Genomic DNA, 13,321 nt, shown 5'->3' on the forward strand with positions numbered 1-13,321 from the left:
GTGTGGTAAGAAGCAACATTAACAGAAGAGTTCTGCTCCAGCCACAATTTGACTGCTGAACAACTCATTTAACCTCCCCAAACCCAAAAGCCTTCATGTAACATGAGGTCACCAAGCTCGCATCAACTATGAGATGGCTTTTGCTTTCTAAGCATTATGACCATAGGACTCAAAGACAATGACAGACTTGTTCAATGATCAGGATATTATGTTTCGAAACATGCAAAGTGACTTAGTATTATAAATATCTACACACTGAGGTACAGATTAAACACTCCCTTGCTCTTCTTTTTAATGTTTATTAATTTCTTAGAGAGTGTGTGAGTAGGGAGGGGCAGAGAGACAGAGGGAGACAGAGCGAGACAGAGGATCTGAGGCAGGCTCTGTGCTGACAGCAGAGAGCCCAATGCGGGGCTCGAACTCACAAACTGTAAGATCATGACCTGAGCCGAAGTCTGATGCTCAACCGAGTGAGCCACCCAGACGCCCCTGAACACTCACTTGACCTTATTAACACTTCATTTTTATTATCTGTAAGTGGGACCATGAAAAAAAAATTAGTATATTAATGTTATCATGCATCATAGAGCTTAAGAGCTTCTGAAATCATAAATGTTCGAACATCCATTGCACAATGTTCTTCTCTCTGATTAGGGTAATATATTCTTCCTGTTTTTTCTCCACAAGTCACAACCATACTGGAAAACATTCATACCAACATCTACTAGGATATATACAGTGGTTCTGATGTTGAGAAGATACATGAAGATAGGGACAAAAAAAAAAAAATCTAGAAGGTTTCATTTACCCTCTGTGTCTATCTTTGACATATAACAACCTTTTTCTTTTTTCAAATTGTTTCAAGTGAAAATGCCTAAGTGGCTATTATTACAACTTTTCAAAAGAGTGTTACCTGCTATGTGATGGATTAGTTTCTTAACATTGAGTATGTATTTTTTCAAGGACAATAATATGTAGAAGGTGACAACATCTTAAGACAGTGAACCAGGTTGTCTAGATGATCAAGGGAAAATTACTTCTTAGCATGAGGCTAATAACTGGTCTGTAGCTCCTTTGTGATGTTATATCCAAAGGGTGTATAATTGTCTTTTGTAAAGTCTTCTTGACAGCAAGTAAGAAAACTAAAATCTTTACCAAGAGAGCCTTGTTTCCTCATTTCATAGTGCTGTTAAAATACTTGCTCTGTTAATATTCCCCTTCTTTCTAGACCTTAAGGAAACACAGCTGAAAATGGAAAACTGGGATTTAAACCTAGAAATAAAAGTAAACAGTAGTTTATGAACTGCGACATATCCAGAACCTTTTCTCAAGTCAACATGTGGCATTTGCAAATGGTAGCTCATGTATTTTGCTTCTGAAGCAGCTGTTGCAATTTAAATGATGAATATTTGGAGATACAGATCATAAAATGATCAGATGTAAGGTCAAGAAGGGAACGATGAATTTCCAGGACAACCCGACAACCCAGTTAACGTTTAAAAAGTGGCATGACCTCAAGCAGCAATTAAACAATACAGAAGTGGCCTCGCTGTTCACCAACTATAATTTAATTTAAGGACCCCCATCAGCCCTACATAGCTCTGAAACCCAGGACTGAATGTAAAGGCAATTCAGTCTGTGAGAAGTTGATTTGGGATTTGTTCCACCAAAATGTAAATTTTTAAGAAGCTCCACAAAATCTCTGTTTTCAACGAGGCAGCTGTTTCCTCTTAATTACACCAAAAGCAAAAATCAATGTTCCAGTAGTCATAAGTAGTTGCCCCTGAAATTACATTTTGCTTAGTTACTCTGAGATATACTTTGCAGCAATTTCATTCCAGTGGGCCATCAGGCTGCTAATCTTTCTTTTCCTTTTTTTTTCTTTCCTTAAAGTTTATTATTTATTTTGAAAGTGAGGGGAAGTGGAGGGCAGAGAGAGGAGAGAAAGAATCCCAAGCAGGTTGTCAGTGCACAGCCCGATGCAGGGCTCAAATTCATGAACCAGATCATGCCCTGAGCCAAAGTCAAGAGTCAGATGCTTAACCAACTGAGCCACCCAGGCAGGCACCCCAAGCTGCTAATCTTGCAGTAAGAGAGGCAACATCAAAATCCTAAACAAGTTCTTTGGGAAAGCAATCATCTAGCAATATGTGTTCTCAAATGTTTTTCAGACTAAAGTTTTTCTTCCAGTTAATAGTCCTAGAATCTAGGGTCTCAATCAATTCCAATAACAAATTCTTCTTCTTCTTTTGAAAATCATTGTGGGCTCTACCTTCAGTGTTCTCTGCTATTTTAATGCTCATTATGCCCTGTATCACACAGAGAACCCACAACCAAGTCTTAAACTTACACAACTAAATTTTGAGACAACTTTATACATGCTTAAACTTCCTCAGGCTCAGGGAAGGGGGTCAGATACACACCAGTTACTGCCTAGGACAAAAATTTATAAATAAAAGAAGGAATTTATTTTGATAATGTCCCACCCAATCTGCTTTGAGAGGTAGGACTTCCAACGGGTCAAGTGAGGACTGCTATCATCTTTGCTAACATCCTCCCTTTCCCTTGGTCAGAGTGTAAGGTGTGGGCTGAGTGGCTCTTTGCTCTGGAGAGTTGAAGGCATAGGGCTGGGCTTGGGACAAAGGCAACAAGGAAAACTGATTGCATGGGTTTGCCCAGGTGGACACTTTAAGGGTCAGCGTAGAGACCTTGGGGGTTCCACCTTGTCCAGCCCAGATCACTAGGGCAGAAATGTCAGAACAAAGAGTAAGCTTATGGTTTAAATATCTTCTAGAGGTTCCTCTGGTTTACTTGAGGGGAGCTGGACAGCATCAAAGTGGGCCTGGTGGGAGGGTTCCAAAAGGACTGATAACTCTGCTTGACTCATTTCTGGTGGGTTACAGCTGCACAACATTCCCAAAGGACACACATTTATTCAAACAGTAGTAGTAGGGGCCCCTGGGTGGCTCAGTCAATTGAGCATCCGACTTCACCTCAGGTCATGATTTTGCGGTACATGAATTCAAACCCCGCATTGGGCTTGCTGCTGTCAGCACAGAGCCCACTTCAGACCCTCTGTCCTCCTCCTTCTACCCCTCCCCTACTTGCGTGGGCTCTCCCTCAAGAATAAAATAAACATTAAAAGACCAAAAAAAAGGTAACTTTCTAAAAAAAAAAACAGTAGTAGTGGTAAATATTAATATTAGAATTACGTTTTTAATCTATTTTAAATAATTACTACTGCTACTAGTAATGATAGTAATATTGCTTAAAGTAGCAGACATATAGGGATTTGTTCCACCAAATAGGGGTGGAACAAATATAGGGGTGTCTGGGTGGTCCAGTTGGTTGAGCCGCGACTCTTGATTTCAGCTCAGGTCATGATCCCAGTGTTGTGGGATAGAGAGCCCTGTTTCAGGCTCTGCAATGACAGCGCAGAACCCGCCTGGGAGTTTCTCTCTCCCTCTGTCTCTCTGCCTCTCTCTCTCTCTCAAAATAAGTAAATAAACTTTAAAAAAAGTAACAGACATATACATACAAGACATATAGTATAAGGATCTCCTAGACTCTAAGTTTTATCCATATAGGAAACTCTGACTGTATTTATACCATAGATTCTCAGCCACCTGCAGAGATTATTTCACTAGATCAGTACTCTACCTTTACAGACAGTAGATATAAGAATCATCCATTTAAATAGCATCCTTGGAACTTTCTTGGTAAAACTCAAATTTGAAGATCTCATTTACTATACTTTAAAATGTGCTTTAATAATTCAAATAAATTGCTATTTTTTTTTCTATTTGAAGAAAAATGTAATTTTGCAGTCGAATCTGTCTTCTTTCTTTTGTCATAAAATGACAATCATTCAGTGATCCAGGGCATATTTCTTATGGCACTGGCAGCAAATGTTTGGATCCAAATCCACAGTCCACTTACAATGAATCACCCGCTCATGATAAGCAGTTAAATAAGCAAGTTCTACCGTTTTATACTATGGTATTTTATTTGAATGACCCTGCTATCCTGACAGCTACTTCAAGAACTTTTGCAAACAGACTGGAAAGACTTTTAAAATATATGAGAAATCTTAGGTGATCAATGAGCTCAATCAAACAAAGTACAGAAATTCCATTCCCTAAAATAGAAGAGTGGCTTTGTGAAGAGGTGACACGAAAACATGGTATTATCCCCATTTAGGGAAAAACAGTCAGTCTTGGGTGCTTATAATCAATGGTAAATCTAGGAAATTCCCAGGGTTTGAGACATGACTCAGCACTCCATGGGTTGACTGACATGCTTTCCTATATAGCAGAAAACCAAAAAGAACCCACTCCTTGTGCTTACAATTAGGCTGATTCCATGATCTGTGGACAATGAGAGACCTCTGGTGCCCTCAGACTCTCTTCAGGTCTAGCACACATAGACGGAGTGCAGTAAATTGTCTCCACCAACCGCCCTCACCAGACAACACAGACAATGGCATGATCTCCTATAGTTCATTTTTCAAGACAATTACTAAGCCTTTCAAATTCTAAAATAAGCAATGGTTCTGTGAAAATCCTCCATTAATAAAACTCCTTTCTTACCCTTTGTTCTTCACACAGGCATTTTTCAAATGAACGTAGCTGGAAGGAAAGATACCCTGGAAGAGAAAACATGAAGGTTATGGTGCTAGTGGCTGGATAAGGGGGGGGGGGGGGGGGGCGCGGGGTTGGGGGTGTTGGAAAGGGTGTTCACAAGTCATAGGCATACACTACAGTCATACAGCCAGAGCAATATCAGAAATAGGAAAAAACATCTCTATCACACTGGACCCATCCTTTTATTTTCCACCACTGACTAGTTTACAAATTCAGGGATTCTCTGAAGCAAATATAGTAAAAAAAAAAAAAAAAAATTAAATCTCACTCAAAAATCTATTCTTTACAAAACAGAGTTATTTAAAAATTTTCAGGAATTCTGCATAGAATAGAAAGCATGTTAGACTGAATTAAATTTTTTTTTAATATTGCATGATTTTCAAAGAGGGTTCTTTGTTTTGGTAGTTGTTCTCTTACTTCTCTCTCAAACACTCGTGGCTATTTTTAAATACAGACACACAAAAAAATCACCGTGAATCGAGAGACAATACATATATTATGTGTTATGGAAGATCTCTGATGAAAACATAGCAGGAGTTAATCAGCAGGCTGCATTCTGATGGAACAAAAATTAAACAAAAGACACACGCTAGCTTAAAGCTTTTTATTGTAGAGAAAAGACAGGACAAGGCAATTGTTCCTTTGTTCTAAATGGGATGTTGAAAGAAGCAACATAAAAAAAAAATTAGCATCAATTTTATTGTCCATTAAATGACAATATCTTCTGAATGATTTTTGATGTGTAATCAAATGACAAATTCAATTAAATATTTAGGAAAGCAAATGCCATTTGAATATGTTATCACCATTGTGGATCCAAGGATAACATAAAATTTAATAAGCAAATTCTGTACATACAACAGTAATAAACAGATATACATGTTAAAAATATATTTTTTTCCTTCAAAATTTAAATTAACTCAAAATGGTAGGATTAACAAACAGAGTAATCATAATTAGTAAGAAAAAGTCAGAACTTGAGGTTAGAAGAGTGGCAGAAATAAGTCCTATTTTTCTCAAAATTATTCTAAATAAATAATTAAGTACTAAAACTATATTTGCATGTGCCTTGCAGATGTCCAAAAATAACTTTAAATAAGGACTAAAATATTAAAAATATGAAATTTCTATACTCTTTTGCCCCTCAGGCTTTCCTTTAGAATGACCAAAAATAAATAAAAATACAGTTATTACATACAGCTGGATGATCCAGAGAAAGGTATAGTTAAGCAGAAAGGCAGGCAGAAGAATTTCGATTACTTACATTATATTTTGAGAATAAGAAATTATACAATTTCTTATCTAAAATCCTAATAAAGCCAGAATTAAACCAACAAGTGAACATGACATGTAAGAGAGTATTACAGAATGTACAAAGCATGGCTAAAGGATTGAGAAGTTAAAGCAGAGTCACAGATAATAGTAAGGATTAGTTCCAAAGTCATAAAGTATACACGAGAGGTAAAACAAAAATCATACTACTTCCTATTATAATTCCTGAGGATGTATATAAACATATAAAGGACAAGGAGTCTTAGCTTCTGTCTGGAATGGTAAGAAGGGGAAGCTCTTTATAATATGGTTTCCCCATGTTTCACCTGCCCAAACCCAAAAGGGACAAGGTTGCTGAAATAAACGTGTTTCTCCACACTACTATTTTACAAATGATACCACAGAAAACTTAAAGATTAAATACCTCTAATTGATACTTCTTTTGGAATATCCATTTACCCTGAATTTTAATTTCCCCTTGAATTTTAATTTTGCCCTCTGCTAAACTAACACTTCAAAAAGATTTTGTTTATATATAATGAGCTTATTAAGGTCTTCTCAGTACAAATTGCAAGAGCTATGTTGGATTACCACTTGAGTAGCATGTCTTAATGATAATCCAAGTTCAAAGGAATTTTCAAAATTATGAAAATCTGAATTGCCATTTGGCATTTCAACTAAGAGTTCCAACTGTAATTACAACTGTAAAATGAAATAAAATAAAATAACTTTAAAAAAATTCTGTAATTATGGTTAGGAGTAATATTTTTTACCTTGACATTTGGGTTTTTTAAAGCAAATCCTCTGTACCAGCCTGTGGAGAAATAATCATGGTCATTATTTTGATTAAACCACTGTAATGTTTTAAAGAAAAGTGATTACAAATCAATCTGTCCTTTACTGATAGAATTTTACCCTATATGTAAATATTCTATGTATGAAAAGATGGGGGTTGGAAATAAGCTGGACTATAGCTCAAGAGACTACTAGTTTAAGTATTCTATTAATACAAGTATTTTAAAAATTCTAATGGAAATTTATATGAAAAATAGAAACATGCATAATAGAAGTACAGGGTTTGGAATCAAAAGATTGGGCTTAAATTCTGGCTTTGCTACTTATTATTTTATTTAGGGCAGGTTAATTTACCTGAGTATAGTTTCTCTACTTTTATAAAAGGCTATACACTATGTCTCAGGGAAATTTAAGAATCTGCAAAAGATTTAATATGTTTCCAATTTGTCTTTGCCTGACTACAAGGTCCAGACCCTATCACCAAACAACAGGGCTCAGCCAACAGTCATAGAGTGAATTTTCACATCCTTCAGCCCATCATCTAGGGTTAGGATCAGTCTGATAGCATAAGAAGTGGGAAATCTGTTATCATCCATTAATAACAGTGATGGGCACTCTTATCAGCAAAATGTTCTAGTAATGATCTGACCCTAATTTTTATTCTATAGAATGCCTATGACTTAACCTCCAAGCAATTCTGTATCAATTGTATAGCACTATCCCTAAAGAGTAACACATCTTTTTACTGCTTAAAACAAGCACAGAGCATATATATGAATATATATGGTAAATAGATAGCCCCCTATAAATGTATTATTTTCAACTTAGAATTTCTTCAAGCACAGAACCATTTTGTTTCTTGGTAAGAAATTATTTTACCCTGTAACAAATATTCTGTTGAATTGGACCTTTTAACAAACTGAATTTTTAAAAGGAAATATTTGAACTTGTATTTAAATATTTTTCTTCCTCATAAGTTTTCTGAAACGGATATATTGTAAAATGTCATACTTAACAGCTTTAAAATCAGTCTGAAGCAAGCAGAATGAATTGAGCAGAAACTGTATATCTCAGGATTTATTATATCCCTGAAAGACATATCCAAGAAATATATCCAATGTTAAATAATTATTCTAACAGAAACCAAAACTTTTTGAGAACTGCAAAAATCTCATACAGAGGTCTCTGTCCAATTACATCACAGCGAAAGGTTTTTAGGTTACAAAGGAGCTATTAGCTATGAAGCCCATTTTTATGCACCATTCCAAAACAGATTTTATATTTACCTGTACACAAAGTAAACATAGACAAAATGCATCTGGCAATAACAAGAAAGACCTTACTATATATTTTCTTTAAATTTTTTAAGATTTATTGATTTTTGAGAGAGACAGAGTGTGAGCGAGCAGGGCAGGGGCAGAGAGAGAGGGAGACACAGAATCTGAAGCAGGCTCCAGCTCTGAGCTGTCAGCACACAGCCTGACATAGGGCTCAAACACGCAAGCTGTGAGATCATGACCTGAGCCGAAGTCGGACGCTCAACCGACTGAGCCAGCTAGACAACCTGTATTCTTAAAGATTTCATTTATAGTGGGCAGAATAAATGTTCATGTATTAACACCATTTAATGCCAGGTTATAAGTGAACTTAATAGTTCTGTTTTGGGGAATACAGTTTCATGGATGTTATCATATTATAAATTCCTACTGAAGATAGCATTTCAGAAGAAAATGAGTATTTTGGGATATACTAGAAGGGCTTTAAAATGTGGCCATTTTATTAACAAGAAAAAAAGAGTAGTCATTTCAACTGGGATCTTTTTAAATACTAGCGTTCAAGTCCATTTACAGGAATGGAAACATCTGACGACATACTAAGTATCTTGATTTAATGAGTTACATGCTGCATAAATCAATAATAATCATAAAATTCTTATAGTATATTCCACAAACATTTCAAATGCATTGAATAACTTTAGTTCAAATTTAGGGGTGGAGAGAGGACTGCAGGACCAGAGCAGAGTTGGCCTTGGCTCAAGCCTTCCCCAAGGCCTCTGATTACCTAACCTTGCAGAAGCCATTTCTGCTCTGGATGTATGTTTCTTCCTGTCCTGGGCACCTACAAGACACTTGAGATTCTGACAAAGACCTTCTAGTTTGGCACTGAATCATGAACTCCCACAAGTACAGTAGCCTCAACTGCTTTCTATGTTGGCATCTAGTGAATATAAAGACATAATATCAGGAACAATAAAATCAGCTTAAAAATAGCAAATCATGCTTTCCCATAAGCCAGACATTGCAAGAAACAAACTTTGTCAAAAATGGTTCACTGTGACCACTGGAAAAATTCCAGAAATCAAGAGGAGGACAGAATTTGTAAACATTACGAACTGTCCAGTGGTGAGGAGGTTGGGTATATAGCTTCAAACCACAGGGGGGTAACTAGCCCACTTACCATCACACTTCTCCAGGATCTGAACTGTATCTCCAATTTCCAATGACAGGCCATATGGTACCGTTCCTCGAAAGCTGGCAATAACTGCAAGAAATGTTATAGAATATATGAAGATAATCATATTGGTTACAGCCAGTTATACTGCTTACTATTAAATGTTACCGACTAGGAAAAATGAATGTGAAGAGGAAGTACACTTGGAGAGCTAAAACCTGCTGTCATGCTTAAATGTTACATATTTTTGAAGAGAGTCAGTCTTACATACTTTACCAACTTCCAGGTCAAATAAGTGTTACAAATACGAATTTCAAAGATAGGGAATTTACTAAAACAATACAAAATACCAACACTAGCACTCAAAAACCTGTGTGACAAAGATATTTCCTGAAGAGCCCTGGAAAGACCTGTGCCATTGTTACTGCTATATTCACTCTTCATCCAGACACCTCGCCCGTAATAGTTACTCAAAAAATATGTTTTCAATAACAAATGACGAATGCCTATCTTTCTTGCTGTGAAGCTTGGTTTACATTTCTATGATGTTGCTTAAAAGAGATTTCTTTTCCCTAGACTATAAACTCCTCAAGAGAAGCGATTGCATCTATTTGTTTACTATACTAGCATGTCCCCAGAGCTTAACCAAGTATGTGGCATGAAAGCAGTCTCTTGAGTAGTAATGGATAGTAACAATTTATTTAACTCTGACTGGACTCCTCTCCTAGCATTAAACACAGAGCCATGATGACAATCCCCATATGGCTTAACTCTCCTGGAATCGGGCGTGTGTGTCCAGCGGTAAGTAGGGTGTCACCATTTAGCCTTACCTAGTGATTAGAGACTGATTTCTGAAACATTTCACAGGGCTGGACAGGACTAGGATGTTAAAACCAGAGAGAAAGTATGTATGGGTTAGTCACCTCTGGGTACCTTGAGGATCTACAGACAGGTTGAAGCACAGTGATTCCCCCCAGGAGAGCAATGCCTGAGTCAAAAAGGAGATAAGGATGGAGAAATAGAAAAAAATGCACCCAACACACGAAAAAGAAGAGACATGTTCTGTTAAATACTATGAGCATCATATTGAACTTGCAATTCACGTTTTAAAAAATGATAGTAAATGCTTTGACTGCATGGTTTTTAAAAGACCACAATTTTGGAAATCCATTTTATAATTCTGTCTTAGACAGTGAGATTTAGATACAACCCCAATCCCCAAAATAAATTATTGCCACTGTTGTGAACGTACTTTAAAAGCTTGAAGAAACACATGAATCTGTCAAAAATCAGAACATGCCATAAGTAATGGGCTTTTAGAGAGGTCTAAAACTCTTCCGTAATCTCCAAACAAAATTAACAGTAGAGATCAAAACACACGACAGAAAACATAACCCATGGTACATGAGATGGATGAAAATAATGGTATAGTAACCAAGTTAGAACATTTTAGACAAGCACTAATTCATGATGTCATTTTTTTTCTTTTTTTTAAAGTTTATTTATTTTTGAGAGAGAGAGTGTGCACACCCGAGTTGGGGAGGGGCCGAGAGAGAGGAAAAGACAGAATCCCAAGCAGGCTCCGTGCTGACAACAGTGTTTAATCTCATGAACCGTGAGATCGCGACCTGAGCCAAAACCAAGAGTCTGACACTTAACTGAGCCACCCAGGTGCCCCCATGATGTCATTTTCTAACTATAACCATAAATACCACATGACCTCATACTGAGGTACTAGAAGATGTTTGCTCAAAAAATAATCAAGGGTCTGTATATCTTGACAGATTATCTCAAGTAACTTTCAGAGAGCTCTTACAAGAGATCAACAACTGAAGACACAGTAGACTGATAACACTTTAAAAGACTTCAGAAGAAGCTTGCATCCAGAATTGCCTTTCTTCATTCATGAAGTTACCTCGACTGCTCACAACCCTGGTGGTTCCACACTGCTCCGCTTAGAGATCTAAGCACACAGAATCCCCAGCACAGCTCTGTATACAGCTCCTACTACTCACAAATGCCCTTGTAACTCCCAAGGCTGCATGTTCTCTCCTAGCCCTCAGCACCTTCTTGAACACAGTAGTACCATCCATGGACTTCATTTCTTCCCCTCCCTTCACACTTCACCCCACTCAATCCAGCCCTCACTGTGCTCTGAAACTGCTCTACTGAAGTCACCAGTCCCCTAACTGTGACTTTGCATATCGCCTTCAGGAGTCTATCCTCTCTTGAACTGGGTCTCTCACACTCCCCAGCCTTCTTCTATAGAACTTCCTTCCTTTCTTAGCTCTCTTAAATGTTGGTGTCATCCAGCATTCTATGCCCAAGATGCTGAGGCATAAAAGCTGGGGTGTAGGCAAATGGCATCAAGTTTGGTATTGTGAGACATGAGTTTGAACCCAGATCTTAAACACTTATTAGCTTTTTCATTTTAGTAAAGGCACCTCTCAAAATCTGCATTCATTACCTGTTCAGGCAAATGGGGGTAACAATAAAGGAATTGTAAAAGGTAGTGGAGGATTAAATAAAGCACCTATCAGAAATAATTTACTACACACTAGGTACATTCTAGTCATTTAATGAATACTTCAATTATTTAAACTGTACTTTTTCCTTCCTATCCATATACATTCTTCCTTTTTGGAGAGAGAGCCAAGCCTTCTAGAATCACCTGTTGACAAATGGTTTGCCAAGTCTCTCTCCAGTTCTGATTTGTGCCCACAGAATCTGACACAAACTTGGAAACTGTAGATCTCTGTTCCCATATCTAAGCACCTAAAACCGAGCATACTTCCAACTGAACCCGTTATCCTGCCATCCTCTAACCAAATCCAGCTATTTTCTCTCTCCCAATCACCCATTCTGAAATGTTAGTCTAAAATAGTAGTCTATTGACAGTCCTGCTTCATCCTGCTATTACAAGGTGGATTTCTCTGTATCCCTCAACAGGGCCACTGTAAAGCCTTCTGGGATGCCTCCCTGGATGTCCTTCCTCAATACAATGTCCACAATGCCACCAGTTACCTTTGATTCAGTCACCTTTGGGTTTAAGGTTTTGCAGGGTTTCTCGTCTGTATGTGTGTGTGTGTGTGTGTGTGTGTGTGTGTGTGTCCGTTTCTGCATGTGGCATCAGGAAAATTTTTATATTTCAACTATTCGATTTGATTTCCTTGGATTTCCTTGGCTCCAAATATGGTGTTGTGTTCATCTCTCCCCATTTGCTATTACGTAAAAAATTAATTTGGATTAACAAATATGCATATAAACCTAAGTTAGAGTCAAGGATTTTAAAATTTTTACCTAAGATGAAAATGTTAAGTGTAGAGCATAGCCATCTTGAAAGCCATACCATAAATAGCTGCCTTTTATCATTCATAATGTTATTCCTTCATATAATGATAATCAGTTTAATACCTATTAACAATTCATTTGAAATTAAATGGCTGGGAGAAACAACCTCATAGAGACTCATAAGTATTTTCTGTGAAGAAGGTAGAAAGAAAGCAAAATCATTCTGTGAAGTAGAGACCCATACCTCAGTTTCAATGATACTGTTTGTCCATGCAAACAACAAATTCATTACTTAAAACTTTTAAACAGCACAGAGAAACTCAATCACAGAGTCCTACAACTTTTCAAAGCAAAAACAGAAAAAAAAATAATTAAAAAACTACTTGAAGTCAATGAAGTAGGTCTACCTCGCAGACAATAACAAGTTCTTCATCGTCATTGTCAAAACAGTATTTACAATGATTCTACTTGCCACAATTCAATTCAAGTCTGGCAAAGGCTGCCCTTGCCCTTTATGGGCTGACAATCTAAGATGAATGGAATGTAACGTAAAAGAATAATAATAATAATAATAATGAAAATGCTTTGTCCCTTCTGACATAAAGGAAAGAAACTCATCTCTCAAAGTCAGAGTTTTGGCTTCGTCTTTCTAGTAATAGTATCTCTGACTCATGAACAGATTGTGGTCTGAAAGGTCACCTGTGATCTGACTATTTACAACACAGAACATGGTATTGTTGGTCTCAAGTTCTGAGATTAGCCCAAGAATCCTGTTTGATACAAAAATGAAACTCCTTGTTTTTTTGCCACAAAAACATGTGCTATGATTGCACCAGAAACCAAAAAAACAAACAAAAAACCATATTGAT

At 37.0% G+C, this 13,321-nt stretch overlaps 1 protein-coding gene across 1 annotated transcript in view; it reads right to left on the minus strand.

Moving 5' to 3' along the window:
* The window catches only part of DOCK4 (dedicator of cytokinesis 4), a 430,451-nt gene that overhangs the window by 237,267 nt on the left and 179,863 nt on the right, over positions 1–13,321 (minus strand). Inside the window, exons 2-4 of the mRNA XM_042922426.1 lie at positions 9,168–9,251; positions 6,689–6,729; positions 4,590–4,645 (exon numbers count right to left, since the gene is read on the minus strand). Coding sequence (XP_042778360.1) covers positions 4,590–4,645; positions 6,689–6,729; positions 9,168–9,251 — 181 coding nt within the window. The remainder of the gene's footprint in view (positions 1–4,589; positions 4,646–6,688; positions 6,730–9,167; positions 9,252–13,321) is intronic.

Source organism: Panthera leo, chromosome A2, assembly GCF_018350215.1.
Source record: "Panthera leo isolate Ple1 chromosome A2, P.leo_Ple1_pat1.1, whole genome shotgun sequence".
In the NCBI taxonomy this organism is placed as follows: Eukaryota; Metazoa; Chordata; class Mammalia; order Carnivora; family Felidae; genus Panthera; species Panthera leo.